The sequence below is a fragment of the Podarcis cretensis genome, assembly GCF_951804945.1.
Source record: "Podarcis cretensis genome assembly, chromosome: 6".
Lineage (NCBI taxonomy): Eukaryota > Metazoa > Chordata > Lepidosauria > Squamata > Lacertidae > Podarcis > Podarcis cretensis.
The window spans coordinates 27,190,028-27,203,019 of record NC_137175.1 but is presented as its reverse complement, the minus strand read 5'-3'; the positions used below and the strand labels follow the sequence as shown (position 1 = coordinate 27,203,019).

Below are 12,992 nucleotides of genomic sequence, written 5' to 3'. Positions count from 1 at the left end.
ATGGATAATAATGAGGAGTCTATCAACGTATGGAGGACCATAGCTTCGCAGGCTCTGTCACAATGAAAGGCCGGCTACAATTTGGTGAGCTGTATCACTTGGCCAGCAGAGTCAAAGAGAGTTATGCCATCCCTTTTAGCTGGCCGGTAGTTTATCCATGTCACAATTTATTGATGTACTAGCTGTTGGCTGAGACAGGGTCATTCATCTGTCACCTGCAATGGAAAAGCCTTGATATAAAACAATACTGCTTTTGCAGAATATTTACAGCAAACCGTTACGACAGCTGGTACTTTCCATTCCTTTTAGCTTTAGTGTATCAAAATGGGCCTTTTTTAATTGATGGCAATGCTACTGCTACTGAGTCCTCTACAGTTTTAAAAGGGAACAAAAGGAAGAAATGAATAAAGGAAAGGAAAGGAAAAATGGTTGATGACTTTGAGTTCAAACACAATCACATTTATTATTATTATTATTATTATTATTATTATTATTATTAATAATAATACAGCACCCATCTGTCTGGGTTTCCCCAGCCACTCTGGGCGGCTCCCAATAGAATATTAAAAATACGATAAAACATCAAACATTAAAAACTTCCCTAAACTGGGCTGCCTTCAGAGGTCTTCTAAAAGTCAGATAGTTGTTTATTTCCTTGACATCTGATGGGAGGGCATTCCATAGGGCAGGAGCCACTATAGAGAAGGCCCTCTGCCTGGTTCCTGTAGCCTCACTTCTCGCAGTGAGGAAACTGCCAGAAGGCCCTCTCAATAGTATAATACCTAATAGTCAAAAGGACAAAAAGTTTTTAAAGAGAATACTCTAATGAGTCAAACTAATTCTCTTCTAGCTAGCAATGCTGGGGAAGTGAGTATTAAAAGAAACCACAACAGCACTTTGAGAGAACATAAATGCCTTATATATGCTGTCCCTAACAACATTGCTGGAATTGTCCTGTCCCTTCCTCAGTCAACTTTACACTTACGTATTTTAGCATTTAAAATTGTAGACTGTGTTGGGTGACTGGCAGAAAGCCAGGATATAAATGTAATAAACAGATAAATATAAAGCATGAACAGAAATTAGAAGGCACCTTTGGATCCCAAAATCTTCCATATTTATCCCTTTTAAGTTACACAAGTCTCTAAAAGAATATTACATAGTTTTTGCCTGTTGAAATTAGAAGGACTTAAATATGCTTCATTGTGACGGCACTGGCCCAAGTATAAAGCTTTCTATTGGCTTCTAGATACCAGGCAGGTACCATGAGCACAAAAATGGCCCTAGTATTACCTCTGAATTAGTCCTGGATTTGGGGGAGTTTGCATCTGAATGTTATGAATTGGACATCTGTAACAACAAATGGATACAAATTCCTAATTGAGTGTTTCCATGGATAAAGCGGCTGGTACAAAATACAACAGCCGAGGGAATGTAGTGAAACAATCTTTTGACTTATTCTATACTTCACAGTATGAATCGAGTGCTTTGAAAGGGATACATATTCTTTAAATTCTTTCATTGAGCCACTGAAAAGATTTACATTCCTTTAAAGAAAGTATACTCCAGGGCATTTCTTCCAGAGTGAATGTTGCACTAATTTGCTTAGTTGTGTGCACATGAAAGAACTTCCCCCACATCCCAAAATTCCCCCTTTAACTTACTTCTATATGATACCATCAGAACCCTGCAATTCTTCTCCTTCAATGGCCTGAATCAGAGCTAACAATCAGGGCTTTATATCTCCTTAATAACGGACTAGAATTTTGGCACTAGCTGCACATTTGTAGCAGTTCTGCCTGTTGCACAACTTGATAAATTATGTATTTATTCAGGGTTGATTGCTTCCACTCTGTAAGCATTTGGAAAGGATAAAAGAAGATGTTTCAGAACTGATTGAATTGGGCGAATTACTCCTCTTGATGCAAGGCCGAGTGTAACACATTACTACGGTTAGGAAGGAAGAGGGGGGGGAGGTATGCTTACTGCATGGATGGGCAAGAACTCTGACTTCATCCACAGCTATGTACCCAGGGTGTCCCTTCAACGAAACCGATTCAAATATCACCTGAAATACACAGGGGAAAACAAGCTGCTTAAGTAAGCTGTCTGAAAGGATCTCTCGCCTATTCTTTCTCGCATGGCTGAAGCTGAAAACGTTCAAAATCCAGGGACAGAGATTCACAACTCAACATATTGATCGCTTTCATAAGTGAGCCAATTTAACCCTTCAAAGGTTTATTCATTAATGCGCAGGGAAGAAAAATACACACATTGTCCTGTTCCAATATGTCTCCACTGAACATAATGTCAGAAAATATCTATCACACTTCTACTTGGAAGAAGCCTGGGGGGAGGCAGGGAAGGAACCACACTGATTTGTTCTTAAGCATAAGCATGAAGCCAAGTTAAATGGGTTAAATCCTAATAAAAACAGACAAAACCAAGGATTTCAGTGCCAGAACTATGCCTAACAGTGCCTAACCATGTCTACTCATGAACAAGGCCTATTGAATTCAATGGGGCTTACTCCCTGGGATTAGGTTACAGTCTCTGTGTTATAAGAAACACGCAAACAAAATGGCTGCCCTGTAAATTCTCCTCCTGTGTCATTAAAAATGCCAAAGCTCATAGTATAATTATGTTGAATCATTAAATATTGCATACAACACTTAAGGAGGGAAACTTCACACTGGGCACACCTTTGGATAAACTACCTGAGCCGTATTTGGGCATGCAGAACATGTCACTATCCATCTGTCCATAGGTTAGGTTGACAAAGTTAATTAGAGAAGATAAATAGTGCCATGTCAGTTTTGCAGAAATATGGAGCTTGTTGGAATGATAAAGGGCAAGATCTGGTCAATCCATATTCGTTATTAGGAGATATATGAAATAGATCATAAATTTGACAATTTTACATTTTACCATGTATGCGATGTATGTACATATGCAATGCATATTTATTATACTTATTCAGTATATTTATAGGTAACTGTAATATTTTAAAAATAATACTGAATTTATAAAGTTATCTGTAAGATAATTGTGTGTGTGTGTGTGTGTGTGTGTGTGTGTGTATGTCTGTGTTGGTACTCACTGGAACAGAGTACTATCTCCAATTTGATTTCAATAACAGCTCCCATCTAGCTGAACCCTAAATAGAGCACCCAGGAAGTATCACAGAAGGTGGCTTTGCTGTTGTTGAAACATGGGATATATCAAAATGGCAACCCCTTTGATGCCCAATGATGCTTCCCTGCCTTCTTCACCTTTTAGAGGCATTCAATTCATAGCAACAGAGGAATGTTTGCCAATTAACCTTGTGAAAAACTTCTTAAAAACATTAACATTTCCAAGTTAATTTATTTATAAATATTCTGTGTTTGGAATTAGACTTTTTTTAAAAATAATAATAATAATGAAGCCCTTTCAGTTTAAAATGAAACTGTGTCACCTTCCTCATTTATTTCATTTATAATCTTTCACTGTTCTGTCAAAATATAATTATGCTTAAAGGATTAATAATCAGAAATGAAATGAATGTATTTCTCATTTCTAATTCATATGCATATGCCTAATTAAAAAAAGCATTTGATGTAACACACAATATTTCTTTCCGTTTAGGCAAGTTTTCAAAGATATTACTGCGAGTATTAAGTTGTTGCAAGTGATTTATGTAATATGCAGCATTAGTCATTCTTTGGGACTTTGGGATGTCCCAACATAGCTGAGTTGTGACTTTGACATCCAATCTGGGACAATGTGAAAATTCATGGCAAAACTGAAACAACTAGAGAGAAGATGAAAAGAGTAGCCTAAGGTAAACCATATTAAGGGAATATGCTGACCATAGAAGAAAAACACTGAAATCTCATCTACCTCAAATGATTAAATATCCTCGGTGTCAGGGCTTACAAGTACTCAGTACTGCTAGCCAGACCTGATGCATATGTTACTTTTTGACACCTGTAATTCCTCAAACTTGGCCCTCCAGATGCTTTTGGCCTACAACTCCCATGATCCCTAGCTAGCAGGACCATTGGTCAGGGGTGATGGGAATGGTAGTCTCAAAACATTTGGAGGGCCGAGTTTGAGGAAGCCTGCCTTAATGTAATTCTGCTCCTGGACAGCACTGGTGACTGGGCTTTAGGTGGATACTGGTGTTCATCCTGTGTGGAAAGGGCTAAATTCTTTTCTGTTTTAGATTACTTTTTTTTCTTTTGATGAACACTTATATCATTTTGTTTTATAACTTTCTTAAAAAATGAATTTTGTATTTTATCACTGTAAATTGTTTTAGGATGCCTCTGGATGTTTGAAGTGAAATATATATATATATATATATATATATATATATATATATATAATGAAACACAATAAATAGCAAGCCACATTTATTTCATGTGGAATACACAATGCATGTAATTTTCAATTAGTATTAACTACATTAGAGAAGACCTTTGGATTGAGCTGACCCATCAGGATATTAGATAGCAGCTCTCATTAGGTTAGTGCAGGCATCCCCAAACTTGGCCCTCCAGATGTTTTGGGACTACAACTCTGACCATCCCTAGCTAACAGGACTAGTGGTCAGGGATGATGGGAATTGTAGTCCCAAACATCTGGAGGGCCAAGTTTGGGGGTGCCTGGGTTAGTCCATGCATGCAATGTATCAGATGTGTGTATATTTAAGAAATGATATCCACACAGTGGATTATAGCTCCAGATACAGGAGGTAGAAGGGATGAAATCAAGGGGAGAGGAATTGTTGGATGAAGAAAGTCCTGCCTCTTATCCGTCTTTGCAGAGGACAACCTCTTTGCTGTTAAGTACATAACAGTGGTCAGCTATGTGTCAAACCAGATGTGATGTTAACTGCACAAATCCTATTAATGTCAAACTTATTTCATTGGCACAAATGGGAGCTCTAATGTAAACAGCTGCTTCAGAGATGCCATTTTTGTCAGGATCATGTCAGAGAAAGAGCTAAACACTCTCTCTCCATCTGCCCCCCACATCATCAATAATACTCAGTTTTGACTATGGCTACTATTTTCATGACATGTCTCTCCATGCACTTTCCATCAAGGCTTCTGTAAGTGTACCACATTCCCCATATAATTATCTGTATAGGGGCAAGGGGCTAAATTTGACCACTCCTACACCCAGGGTTTTCATGTGTCGATTGTACTCAGTATCCCTCAATGGTGAGGAAAATGTCACCTAAGTGTTTCTGCTGCAAAACAAACAAACAACAACACAACAAAAGTTTGTTAAAGCTGAAATTTGTATTAGCAACAAACTTGTAAATGTGTTCCTATGTAAATTCAGGTGTCTGGTGAAGCAAGCAAACACCTGAATTACATTTCTAGCATTTATCTTAGTTTTTACAGAAATGCCAACATTCCTTGACTTGCATTGGGACAAATCCGAGAAAATACTATGGCTGCTCTCTGCTAAATCAGAGTGCGATTCTGAGTACTACTATCTGTTATTTAATGAGGGTCATATTGATAGTTATCTGTAGTATCTGGGGAAAGGGGAAGTGGTTATTATCACAGAATAGATAGGATATGATATGATGTAATCACAAAATATCTGACGCAACTTTTTAGGGATGGGGGAATCTCAAACACACCTGATAGAAGTGTGGCCAGAATGTGCTGATTGCAAGTTCTACCTTCACCCAGCCTTCTGTAACAATCCCAGACACATTCCAAATAGGGTTGCCTTGAGGTCCACCATTAACCTTGACATAAACGTTCAACGATCCAGGGCTGGAGCGGTCTCGACTGGACAGGTAGTAATGGAAGTCAATACAGTGTGTGTCATTTTCCTTCAAGGTTGGTAGAAGCAAGTGAGCTTTTTGCCCAGATGCTCTCCCAGAGCTGTTCACCATCATGAAGGAGCCTGGAGATAAATGTGAAACAAAGAGAGGGACAATAGCAGAGAAAAATAAGGTCAGTGGTTTCCTTCTCTTCCCCTGGAACAATAGTATGATGAAGAGCCAATAATTCTAAACAATCTGCCCAGCAGTCAGAAAACAAAACAGGTATTCATCTCAAAGAACTGAAAACCTATTATTTTATGCCAACACTTATCTGAAAAAGACAAGAAGACATCAAAATTACAGGAGCTGCAAATAAATTTGCACCCACTGCCTCCACCATCACTTAAAGAGGGTTATTTATTACTATTTTCAAATTTTCTACCCTGGATTTCAAATTGTCTGAAAGTAAAATATCCACACCAAGCATGAAGTGCATACACATTGTACAAACCTCTTGCCAAGTGGCCAGGCTCTCCCAGTGGCATTTTAAAGCAGTATGAAGCTGACAGCCTTTATAACACATCTAAATTTATTGCTTTGTATTGTACCAATGTATTGTAATACATCACTGGAAAAGAGCAAGGCACAGTGGCACACAAAGGAGTGTGACTCCTCCACCGGATGCCAGCAATTAGCCGCTGTGCAGGTCATAGATTACTGTGGGGTTTCACCAGCTTAAAATACTGAACAGGCCATGGATTACTGTGGGGTTTCACCAGCTTAAGATGTAGAAAGGAGAGCCTTAGACCAAATGGAGCCATGTTGGAACAGCTACCTTGACACTCCCTCTGTTTGAATTCCTTATATTTTAATCACATTTGTAGCCCCTTTCACAACTCTGATGCACCATTTGAATGCATGACTTCTCTCTGTAATTAAGGATTATCAATTTGTGCATGTCCCTGCAATTTAGAATTGTCAATTTGTACATGTCTCTGATCTAATCACTCAAATGAACACAATTTTTGAGTGGGCATCAATGTTATTTTTGTTCCTCGTGAATTAAAGAAAGAAAGGAAAGTTAACACAATGCAGGCCACACAGGGAAGTGTTACTAGTTTTACAATCAAATATTAACTTTTAGTTCTGTTTGGTTTAAGCAAAAGAGTTAGAGACTGGATGCTGTAACAGCTGCTGAGACTCTGATCAACAAAAACTCAGTTCCAGTGTGTCATACATATAGCACTGCTGTAGCACAGCAAGCAGGGAAATGATTCATACTGAAAAGTATTGCCATTTGTAAAGCAACCTTTTAAGAACAGCTATTTTAAAAACCTCAAAGCAAGAAAAGTCCACCAAATCCAATCCCTTGTCTTGACTTTTGTCTCTTCTTTGCGACAGTGTGTTCTCTAATGTGGTTTTTTTAAAGCCCATTATAGTTATCATGCAAGGTATTCCTGGATCCTGTAAAAAGCAGCCACCAGATTGGGATTTAGGTTTCACACCTCCCGGCAGTCAATAGGTAACATTGTAAGCGAGCAAAGAATAAAATAAAGAACAGGGAGCTGCCATCTTAGCTCCTTCCTGCTCCTTCCTTTTCCAGTTTTTCAATAACAAGCCAGAAAATGAGGAGATTCAGTATCAGAAGAGCATGGAAGATGGCTTTTAACAGGAGAGGCTGCCTTAAAAATTCACTGAGACACTCTGGTAGGAAAGGTAAAGAAGTATGACGGAGAATCTATCGGCAAAAAAGTGGTGAGGTGCCACAAAATAAACAGCTGCTGACAGCGTGAGTGGGCTCTGGTGGCAGCTTTTATGGGATCCAGAAATACCTTTCACAGTAAGTTTAACAGACTTTTCTGGAGACCCCACTTGTGAATGGATCTCTGATGGTGCAAGAGAAGCCATTTACTGGGATATGAGTGAAGTCTGCCCCACAACGTCATTGGTAGGGCAAGTATCATTAGCCATAGCATCTTTGACAACAGCATTAAAATGATAGCGTGATGGGGTAGGATGGAGGACACAGTTGAGAGAATTTTGGTTATGTTTTTCTGGAGATAATGTAATTGTCTCTGCTTGAACAACAAGAAGAAGTGTTTGGATTTGATATCCCACTTTATCACTACCCTAAGGAGTCTCAAAGTGGCTAACATTCTCCTTTCCCTTCCTCCCCCACAACAAACACTCTGTGAGGTGAGTGGGGCTGAGAGACTTCAAAGAAGTGTGACTAGCCCAAAGTCACCCAGCAGCTGCATGTGGAGGAGTGGAGACGCGAACCCAGTTCCCCAGATTACGAGTCTACCGCTCTTAACCACTACACCACACTGGCTTGAGTGTTTGACACCTCCTGACAATGTGCTATGGGATTAAAATTGACCACAACTTTATTAAATTTTCAGATATGGAAGACCTTGGCTTAGGCATTGGGCGTTTATCCCTCTCAGTCCCCAGCCAGGGATCTGGGGCACATCAGGATTAATCAATCTGTCTGGGGTTTGGGCTGGCTCTGGAAGACGTATGTTTAAGCAGGGAGACTGCCCCCCCCCATTTTGCTGCAACACAGAGTGAGAGCACTAACAACCTTTCAGCATATGGCCAGTGACTCCCCTCAACACAACCCCTTTAATGGGGAACCCTGGGACTACCCGGGGGGTGTCACCACTTCATGCCCCCCCCCCAAATTTAGGGAAGATAGACTAACGGATTCCACCCAAGGCCTGAAACTGCCAAAGTTGTGATGTTTTGCTACGGGGAAGGCGAAACCTGCCAATGCAGGAAAATTCCTTCCCAGTCCTTCAACAGCAACCATCAGTGACTGTAGCAACGCCCACATACCTGTAAAGAAGCTCTTAACCTGCAATAAATGTCCTAAGCTAAGGGAGGGTAGGGCAGGAGAAGCTCTGGAGCCGACTGAGGACTCCCAGGTAGGTTACACCCTCTATTGTGCCAGGTGAGCAGTCCCATCCCTTATCTGGTCAACTTCCCTGACTACGCCTCCCCAGCTACAATCAGTTCTCAGAGCTGATGCCAGAATGAGGGGAGTTCATGGGACCACCTGATCTAGCTCTGAGATGATCTGTATATAACTCCCCTAGAGATGGGGCAGGAGAGGCTGGCAAGCTGGGAAGATCTGCCTAACAGAGTTGAAAGTGGCATGTGCTGCTCCTGAACCATGGTGGGGAAGGCTGGAGTCAAATCTTGGGTAGATGGAGAACTACATGTAATATTGTCTATTGCATTTACGGGCTGTAATTTTGCTGCTGCAATTCGCTCCTGGCAGGAGAGTGTGCATTTTTTCTGTGCCTTTCCATTTAAGTGCAGGAAAAGAAGCTGTTTGAACAATAGCCGATCATTAGGTGATTGTTAGCAAAAAACACGGGAAACTGTCTAACCTCCCACTGAGAGCTAATGACTAGAGGTTTGAAAAGCTTTACCTATTCTGAGCAAAAAGCTGGAGGGGGGGGGAATCCAGAGGCTACTATGGATGAAGTCAGCAATGTAATGGACAATATAGAGTCTAGGGTGACTGTAGAGAAGGAAACCAACAAATGAATAGGTCTCAAGAAATCAGCGTGAAAACACCGGAGCGGGGAAAGGACTGCTGAGAATAACTAAAAATGAGGCTAAGCACACAAAGAAATTCCACAAAAGGTAAAAGAAACAAGGAAATAACCAGTTTGGAAGGACAACACCAGGAGTCTCATGAACAAATGACCACTTTCTGCGAGGCAAAGTAAAAAAAAAACTGAAGGAAGGAAGGTGTTGGGATGAGCTGCGACAGAAGCTTCTGGTTTAAATTCTTCATTTTATTTTTTTGCAAGCTTGCAATGTTGCCTATTGACTGTCAGGGGGCGCCACACCTAAGTCCCAATCTGGCTACAGTTTTTACTGGGTGTCCAGAATCTGGTGGGGATCATAGTTCTACTCCAATAAAACTTTATCTGAGACATGGGCCAGGGGCAGACTTGGATCTTTCAGATTTCAGCAGCACCCTATGCAAAGCATAAATTTGGTGCCCCCTCATTTCTTGCCTTCTACTCAATTCACTAAGTCCTAGTTGCAATGTCCTGCAGTGCCCGCCAGACTCAGCACCCAGTGCAATGGAACCGATCGCACTGCCCTAAATCCAACTCTGCACTGGCCACATTCAGACATTACACTAAATGACCTTGCAGGTTGTGCATTCCCTTTCTCTAGCAGAGACGCAAGGAGAAGCTCAGAAGCTTTCACTTCTGTTTTTGCTTAACCATTCACAGCTTGTTGTGTTGTCCAAACTGGCAAACTGATGGATGTTCGTTATGGTTTGTTTCGGGGAAAGGGGGGAAAACCCATTTGAAATTGTTGGTTTGTTTATGTCTCGCTAAACTTAAAGTTTAAAGTAGTGGCCGCTATGTTCTGTTCCAAGCTCTGTTGTCTGATTGCCTCCCTTTTGTTCCCACTCTTTGTCTGCCATTATCCACCTTGGATGGATCTACACACAGGAAAAAAACCACTATAAATAAGTCAGAAATTAAAACGTTATAATAAAAGAAAAGAAAAACTTATGTAAAAATTCTATAGAAATGTTTTGTGCTCTCTGGTGCCATCTGGTGTTGCATGCTTATAACACATTCAAATCGCTGTACAGTGGTACCTTGGGTTACAGCCACTTCAGGTTACAGACTCTGCTAACCCAGAAATAGTACCTCGGGTTAAGAATTTTGCTTCAGGATGAGAACAGAAATCGTGCAGTGGCAGCACGGCAGCAGCAGGAGGCCCCATTAGCTAAAGTGCTACCTCAGGTTAAGAACAGTTTCAGGTTAAGAACGGACCTCCAGAACGAATTAAGTTCTTAACCCAAGGTACCACTGTATTGACAAATGTAGCTGAGTCTCTTATCTCTCTATAGCTGCTAATGCTGGCAATCATAGACAGGAATTCTGTACCAACCTGACTGGCTTCCACCCTGAATTGAAAGGAAAGAAGGGAAGGAGGGTATCCTATCCTCTAAGGCCCCAAGCAATTGAATTTGGGGACATATAAAAGCCAATCTCCTCTACATCCTAACTGAATCAGATCAACACCCTGCTACTTATTAACTGATCAATTCCAAGGACGTTAAATCACCTTGTGATGCTCCACCTAGCATCATCTAGCACGTATTCTCCTCTTGTTAAAGAAAATAGCCTTGGCAGCAGTATTATTATTATTATTATTATTATTATTATTATTATTATTATTATTTTAGCTGCCCTTCACCCTAAGGTTTCAGGTTGGTTTACAATATTAAAAACAGAGTAAGCAATGGGTAGCTGGTGGTGAGGGGGCAACAGTGTACTGAATAAATAGGTACTATACAGGTTCAAAACTGTACTATACAGGTTCAAAACCATATTTATTCTTCGTGCTCCTGAGTGCTCTAATATGCTTCATTAGTTTCTTCATAAGGGTTGTATTCCACAGTCCATCCCACCATGCTGCTAGAGTTACATTTGTAGCTGTTTTCCAACCCATACGCACAGTTGACCTTCTCTCTTAGTCTCTCTCTCATACAAACACACAAACACACACACAAAATACAACTATGGGAATCCACAGAAGCATATTTTGAGAAAGGCGTTTAAAATTCTCCCTTTCATGGCTGCAGCGATGTGACAAAAAACACTCCTCTCTAGCAATAAAAATAATGAGAACTGTTGGTTTAATTCTCTTTAAAAGATCTGCTTTGTGGATGTGTGCACACATGCCTTGAGGAAAACTAGCAAAAGTAATAAGAGATTGGGAGAGGGGGGCAGAGAAAGAGAAGAAAGAATATCTATTTCAGCAGTCAGGCATAGTAATTTTTAATCAAATGCAGCCCTCTTGACATTCTCAGTTCCGATGGAGCTGCCAAGTCATGCTACAAACGTTATCTCTCTGCTGGCCCCCATGCAGTTCATAGAAGATTGAATCTGGGAAAGCTTGCCTCACTAGTAACCTATTGAAGTTAGGGTCCCCCACCCCTCACTTTTTCTTTTGTATGCCATGTTGCAGCAGTGTGACAGACACCCAGATGAGCCGGATAAACATTCTGATCATTTCTGATCAATGAGCAGCCATATGTAGTAGGCTTAGAGGAGGAGACACTGGCAGCATTTGCCCAAATAAGCTTTTCCACTGCTTTGCAATTACACACAACAGAAATGTGCATGACTCTCCCTGTTTTAAAATGGATCGTGCCAAATATAGACACAATGGGCAGCAGAAATGGAGATGAGAGAGAATGAGTGTGCATACTTGCATACAAAGAGAACACTCTGGGTGTGGAGGAAAAGCATGTGAAGTCTTGCTTTATCTCCTAACCATCTACACCGCATCCTTTAGACAAGAGAAAATATGCAGATTCTCAAGAGAAGAGCCCAGCTAAATGGAATAGCATGAATGAGCTTACCACATCATATAGATGCTTGGCCAAAGTCCAAATCACATATTCCAGGACCTGGGGAGCAGTTTTACAGCAAGCAAAGTACTCTGGGAGCAGTCTGTATTCATCTATGAAAAACTAATCTGGAGCAGACACCATCTTAAGAAAAATCTTTATCTGTACTTATTTTAGCCTTTGGGAACTTTTAAATCCCCCAAATTACTATTTTATATGCTTTTATACTATATTTTTACTAGTTTTATACTGTCTTTTTATTTTAATGATTTTCTTTACTGTTTTTATGTTGAACGGTAGTTTTAGATTTTTAAAAATATTACATTATTAGCTAATGCTTTAAGTAACTATGCTTTGAATCCAAATCCCAAAGTTAAAATATCCTACAAGATGATTTAAGATCCAGTGAAAATAACTTCTGTTTCTAGCAGATAGGGTTGTGCTCTTGGGGTTCCGAGTTAAATATTCAGGCCTGAATTTTGCCATTTATGATATCTTGGGTTCTTTCAGAGGAAGGGATATAAATTTAATCTCTCAATCAATCAATCAATCAATCAATCAATCAATCAACATCCTAAATACCTAAGATACCAAGCTGTGGAAAATTAGCAAGTCCCCAGTACAAATATCACCAATGCCATTTAGCCACTTGCCACTTACGATGAAGGATGTTAATCATGTTGAGACGCAGGCGGTGCTGTGGTCTAAACCACTGAGCCTCTTGGGCTTGCTGATCAGAAGGTCAGTGGTTCAAATCCCTGCAACGGAGTGAGCTCCCGTTGCTCTGTCCCAGCTCCTGCCAAGCTAGCAGTTTGAAAG

The 12,992-nt window shown here is 40.4% G+C and overlaps 1 protein-coding gene across 17 annotated transcripts in view; it reads right to left on the bottom strand.

The window, feature by feature from the left end:
• The window catches only part of PTPRT (protein tyrosine phosphatase receptor type T), a 619,839-nt gene that overhangs the window by 357,911 nt on the left and 248,936 nt on the right, over positions 1–12,992 (bottom strand). For all 17 annotated transcript variants that reach the window (XM_079978848.1, XM_079978862.1, XM_079978850.1 and 14 more), the window contains exons 3-4: positions 5,642–5,913; positions 1,987–2,068 (exon numbers count right to left, since the gene is read on the bottom strand). In XM_079978848.1, the coding sequence (XP_079834974.1) occupies positions 1,987–2,068; positions 5,642–5,913 (354 nt within the window). The remainder of the gene's footprint in view (positions 1–1,986; positions 2,069–5,641; positions 5,914–12,992) is intronic.